General features: G+C 36.2%; 1 protein-coding gene across 4 annotated transcripts; it reads left to right on the forward strand.

Annotated features, from left to right (window-relative positions):
* Window positions 1-312: 312 nt before the first annotated feature.
* LOC144706110 (uncharacterized) lies at window positions 313-2868 on the forward strand. Of its 4 annotated transcripts, none has more exons than XM_078579014.1 (6): window positions 313-504; window positions 676-759; window positions 1189-1273; window positions 1403-1560; window positions 1847-1960; window positions 2606-2868. In XM_078579014.1, the coding sequence occupies exons 3-6, from the start codon at window positions 1199-1201 to the stop codon at window positions 2697-2699; spliced, it is 441 nt and encodes a 146-aa protein (XP_078435140.1). In that variant the 5' UTR covers window positions 313-504; window positions 676-759; window positions 1189-1198; the 3' UTR covers window positions 2700-2868. The 4 variants fall into 4 exon arrangements, with proteins under 4 accessions (XP_078435140.1, XP_078435137.1, XP_078435139.1 ...); XM_078579011.1 differs by having other exon boundaries at window positions 676-725; XM_078579013.1 differs by having other exon boundaries at window positions 314-504; window positions 676-732.
* The last annotated feature ends 3416 nt before the right edge of the window (window positions 2869-6284 follow it).

The following is a 6284-nucleotide window of genomic DNA, read 5'->3' on the forward strand; positions in this document are numbered from 1 at the left end:
CCGGCGTCCGATACCCGCCTCGTCCCGCCCCCTCCAATATCCAATACCGATATCCGGAACCGTCCCATTTTTTGCCGGATATCGGTTGTCCGATACCGGATATCGGACGGATATCGGGAGGTACACTACTCTCATTAATAAACCCACAAAATCCGATCAGGTCACGACCATCATCCGATGATCGGATCGAGAATGACGATCAGATCACGATCAAGCTCGAGTTATTTGATCGGCTGATCGATCACGATTCACGACTTAGGGCGTCGGGATCGATCGGTTCTTCCGATCATGATCGAAGAAACCGCATCAAGAATTAAACCCCGGCGACGACTAGGGAGGTCGAAGGACAATCTTTTCGATTTTGGGATCTGCTCACAATGGCCAGATTTCGTCTGCAATCTACACTCGCGAATTTGATCTCGTCGGAGGCGAAATTTCCGTGAACGCGTAAACTGAAGAGTAGTAAATTCACCCGCGCATTTGCTGTGCGGCGTTTTGCGAGAGGTAAAATGATCGCTCTTGACTGTTCGATTAACTGATGTTTCGAAACAGTTTTACTCGTATTGTGGATTTCTACCATGCAGATTTCCTGTTTGTTCTTTCCGTACGGCAAATATCATCTGTTTTAGCTCCATTAATCTAAGGATTTTTCAATTTGATCTTCGATTACATCAGATTGAAGGCGGTAGCACGATGAAAACGGGGGAGATAGAGTTGGCAGGAAGGTATTAGGTTGGTTTGACAACCCCAACTGTCATGGTAGAGTTCGACAAAGAAGAATGAAGCTATGACATTAGTTTTTTTCTGAGTTTCTTTTGTTATCAAGAATTTTTGGATGTCTTTCTCTTGGCCAGTGTACATTGAAAGAATTGATTGGAGGTAAGAGCGAATACATTTGCGAACGATGAAAATACAGTAAATGAAAGTAGGGTTTTTACGCTTCTATACGCATATTTTAGCCCTAACAGATGAACAAGGCTTCTTAGCTGAATAAAAAGAAGCTTGAACAAATAAAAGAAAATAGATGAAACTTGAAGATGATGATGTTTTTGTTGATGTTGATGATGAAGTGCTCACAAGCAGTAAACTTAAATTATAAGAGCTAAAATGTTGGTCGTCCTATAAGATCAGCACACCTCTACTTTCTATGTTCTATTTTGAGACGTGACTCTGCTCAATTCATGACAGATACAACACAATGGTTTCAGAGACCTCCAAAGATGTCTCCTCATCAGAAGCTGTGTTACTGGGAGCATTGTCATCAGGGGTCAATGTTCGTATACATTCTTGACCAGCTCTCATTTAATGATATGAACTTTTCTTCAAAAAAAAAAAACTATGAACTAGAATTTATTAAAATTCGCCATCCATTGAGAAGGGGCTCAACTCTCTCATGTCGCAGGCACCAACATGGTCTACACTGAAGATTGTGTTTATTTTGCTCGGCATCACTTTGGCGTCCATGCTTGCTCTGGCATTTTCTTCAAGTGATATGATGGTTATCTTCCATGTTCTTCTGCTCTTGATCATAACTGGAACTCTTTTTGTTCTCCTCAGTAGGTTAGTGTCTTCTTTATTTCTTCTCCATATACTTGTCTTTTCTGTGAGTTTCCTTACATATTCATTTTTTTTTCTTCGTATTTGATGTCGAATTTGTTGCTCAGTTTCCCTCAAAGTGATATAAGTGGATCATGAGCTGGTTTGGAAGTTCTTTGGTTTATGAGAACTCTGGTTCAAAAATGTATTTTCTCCATATACGTGTGATACATTGCTGTATCGAATTTGGTAAAAATGCTGAAAATTAGGACTCACAGAATAGCCTCGATGATGCTCCTCGTCTTGCCAGAATACCCCAAGTCGTCTTCAAGCTTTGCTCCCCCGAGAACTCTGGAGAGTTCCCTCGCCGAATGCTGTTCCCGACTCTTCCAGAACCCTTGCTCAAGAAAAGCCCAAATACTCCGTATCCTTTCTAGTCGCCCCTCCCTCCTTATTTATACTGCTTCTTTATTTCCTTACTAACTACCTTTCAAGAAAGGTGGTTATTTGGCCAGCTCAGCTCCAGTTGGCCAATTGACATTCTGCCCACTCCTCTTTCTCCTTTCATATACTCTTATGGATATCGTATCAACTTGTCTTTTCTCTGACCTTCCTTACATATTCTTTTTTTTTCTTCGTATTTGATGTCGAATTTGTTGCCCAGTTTCCCTCAAAGTGATATAAGAGGATCATGAGCTGGTTTGGAAGTTATTTGGATAATGAGAACTCTGCTTCAAAAATCAGTTCTCAAAGTTGGGTCATGTCATTACACCAATATTAAAACTTCCATTTGTGGCATGCTGCTCTCATATCAAAGTACATCAATCTTATATGGACTTAAAAAAGTCATAGCTTCATCATTGTCCTTTCCTTTACAATAAACGAAGGTCAATAAACATGTGAGTGGTTAAGGAATTCAATCGTAGAGACTTAAAAAAATCTCCATAAATGAGTTTATTTTGAATTAATATTGAATATCTCTTGAAAATAATTACGCGGCTTTTGTGTCAAATCTCCAAAAGTCAATAAATATGACCTGAATTTACAGCTTGGTTCCTTTCCCTTGCAGCTTCCTAGCTCAGACTGGTCTCGTCTCGGTCGACCAACAGATGCAGGAGATGGGCATCTCATCCAAGAAAGACGGGGAAAGAAAGGAAAATTAAGAGGGAATGGCATTCACCCTAACTCATGTCATGTAATTATACATGGCATACATGCCAATGACGCACTCTACGCCTCGGCCAATAATAGAAAATACAAATTATATTCATTATTAACCCTGTAATTTTGTTTAAAAATACATTTAATGATAAGGAAATTATGATGACGCTATGATACAATGATTACCTGGCTTTATATATAAATCATTGCTATTCCGCTTGAGAGAATATTTGAAAATGATATCAACATATCAAAATAGTATTGCGCTATATTATATCCCTCATGCTTATGGTTGATGCATGAACCACTGGAGTGGAATTGTGTGGTCTCGAGAGGACTGTCCATCTTTGGTATAAAAGGAGAAACACAAAAATCATTTGTCAAGGTAACACACATACGAAATATAAAGCTCTCTGATTGATTTTCTCAAACACAAGATTAACTAGAAATATCAATTAGGAGTTTACACATGATTATAACCTAAATTTTTTTTGGAGTGTCATAGAGATGAGGGTTTAAATGTATATAGTAATCATTGATAAAAAAGTTTCATTTCAGAGTTCATTTACTAGAGCAAGTGATGTACCTTGGAACTTCACGTGTTGGTGACTTGATTTATCAATTAAGTTAAATCCATTTGTCGTTTATTAATCTCCATGTTGGATAAAATTAAGCATTTAGGCTAGTCAATAGAGAATTAGTGGGCTCATGACCAATGTATCATCCTAGTTAACAACTCTAGTGGCCCAATAACCTTTATTGGTCTTCCAAATTAATTAATTATATCATTATATAGATTAATTAACGTCGGATCGATTTAACCGAATCAATAGATTGAGTCTCCAATATGTGGGGTGCCAAGCTACAACTAGAAGATACAAAGGAGTGTGTATCGACTCACTCATGGAACCTGTTTATCATCAGTTACTGTGTACATATAATCCCTCATCCATCGGATGCTCCTTAGACGACTTAGGATATGGTCAACTATCGAACCCTAATTGGTCATCCGAGTTAGTACTGATATATTCGAAAATTATCGGAGAACTCGTCTCTGATATTTCATTGCCTTGCCTAAGGAATTCATCACATCATCTTCCTTGAGATGTCACCTCTTTATACTGAGGCTGGACGATCCCATCTTGACCACTCAATCATCTTCATGAACTTCTTGATGTACTCGAAGTAAGACCGTTTAGAATCCCATGATTAGAGACTCGTTGGCCACAGTCAAAGTACAACCGTTCGTCCACAAGACGTCTTTGGTGTCTCACATCTAAGGACCACTTACACAACCGTGACGTGAATCAACCTGATTAACAGTTTAGTATAATACCATTCAGGGATTCGTAGGGATAAATTCAGTGAACTCTTTCCACTAAAGAGCACCCACTATCTATCCTTAGTGTCTCCATAGTAATGGCTATTGGACCGGCTATACTCATCATATGAGTGATGCTAGATAGTGCTATTCTATCCGGATACTTCAATGCCTTCTCGTGAATCCTTCAAATAGGAATGTTCAGAACACATGCTTAAAGACTAGTGATCTCCGTATTACGATCTCATCATAATTCACTAAGCCAGATCGTGTATTCATGGACTTCATTATAAGCATCACATGTGCACTATAATGAATATGTTCTATTAATGAACATGGAATGAGATGTGGAATGTGTGATTGGCTTGCCGGCCACATATATTTCCATCAGGTCAATCGTGCAACCTAACATATATGTGCCATGTATACACTATGTAGAAACATCAACACTTTTGAGTTTTCTAGCATTTAATGTAAAAAAATGATAAATTTTGGGGCACCATATTTTGTATTCAAGAAATATATATTGCCTTCAAGCCAATCACACATTCAACATCACATTTAATATTAACAATATTATATACATTCATCATAAAATACATGTGAAATGCTTATTATATGCATCTTCAAGTCATTCAGATGTGTCGCGTGCATGAGGGATTATACATACAAAGAAAATGATGATAATAAAATATACCATGAGAGAGTTGATATACTCCTTTGTATCTTCTCGGCCATGAGGTGTAGCTTTGCAACCCATGAGGTGACAAGTTAACCAATTGATTCGGTTAAATCAATCCTTGATTAATTGATCTATATTTAGATATAGGTAATTAATATGGTTGAAAAATAATTTTTAATGGGCTATTAAGGTTATTAACTAGATGGATACATGGGCCTTAAGGTTGACATATGTAAGGTTTTTTGAGATTGGATGATATACTCTAAGTTTGGGGATGTCTATTATATTTTTCTAGATATATGAAATTTTATAAAATTTTCCCTGGACTTCAATGAAAATTTCCTAAGCACTATAACTTGAGGGTGACACCTTCATTTGACATCCATGAGGGTCAGTTTGAGTGCCCTCCCTATTTCTTCTCTTCCTCTTCCCTAACTACTACTTCCAATAGAGGCTAGATGGAGAGCAAATCAGATTTTCGGCAAACCAATTTGCATAAAGAATAGGAAATCCAGTACTCTGAATATCCAAAAGATTCGTGTGGAGGCTGGAATATGAATGACTTGAAGATTCTCACCCAAGGAACTAATAAATTATAGATCCAAACAATGTAACGGTGATGGCTTTGGTTTTTCTATGTTTTTGGTTTTCATATCCATCGTTGAATCAATGTAACAGTGCATAATCAAGTGTGAATCGTGTCAATTGAGGTCCAAAATTCCCAGTAGTATATTCACATCTTGATCTATAATAATATTTATGATGATTGTAATCCCATATGTTTTCTATTTATCCACATTACTTTGATGAATATCATGTTAATCATGTTAATTACACTAACATTAGGGAGATGATGATTGGTCACAGATTCATCAAATCAAATGGCAACATGAGGTGGGGCTGAAAAATAAGACCAAAAACCACTAATTAATTTTTTAAAAATACAATATAATTCACTATATATAATTTAATAGAGTTGGACTTGGGAAAATAATATCTTCATTAGTAAAATATCATAAAGTTGTAAAATATATTTTAAACCATAAACTTATTTAATTGAAGAATATTGATGGATATGTGATCGTCAATCCAATTACACTTCCAGATTTTATTCAATTTCATTGAAATAAATATTTTTTATTAATATTATAGTGTGATATATAAAATGAAGACCTTGAAAAAGTGCATTGAATTAGTAAATTATGATTAGATCAGAATATTGTGATTATAGTCTTTAAACATGTATTCTATATATTGCTATTTAATAAATAGTGAAGAGTGTCATTGACCTATCTATAAAAAATATCATTATATGATCCTACTTAACTGAAAAGTATCTCATCCTACAGCTAATAATGTAGAGACACTAATGACTTACGAGTCTCTAACTGCCACATGAACAGTTATACATATCATGTAAGTAGAATAAAATAGTGCTATATACTTTTGGATAGTTCAATACTGAAAAATATAATATTATGGATGTAATAATACACTTTTTAAGAATTAGATAATCAGATAGCTTGGGGTAAACCCATCTTTCGCTACCCCCCATTAGCTAGCTAACAGATTCAAGAGATGACA

This window comes from Wolffia australiana, chromosome 7 (genome assembly GCF_029677425.1).
Source record: "Wolffia australiana isolate 7733 chromosome 7, ASM2967742v1".
NCBI classification, from domain to species: domain Eukaryota; kingdom Viridiplantae; phylum Streptophyta; class Magnoliopsida; order Alismatales; family Araceae; genus Wolffia; species Wolffia australiana.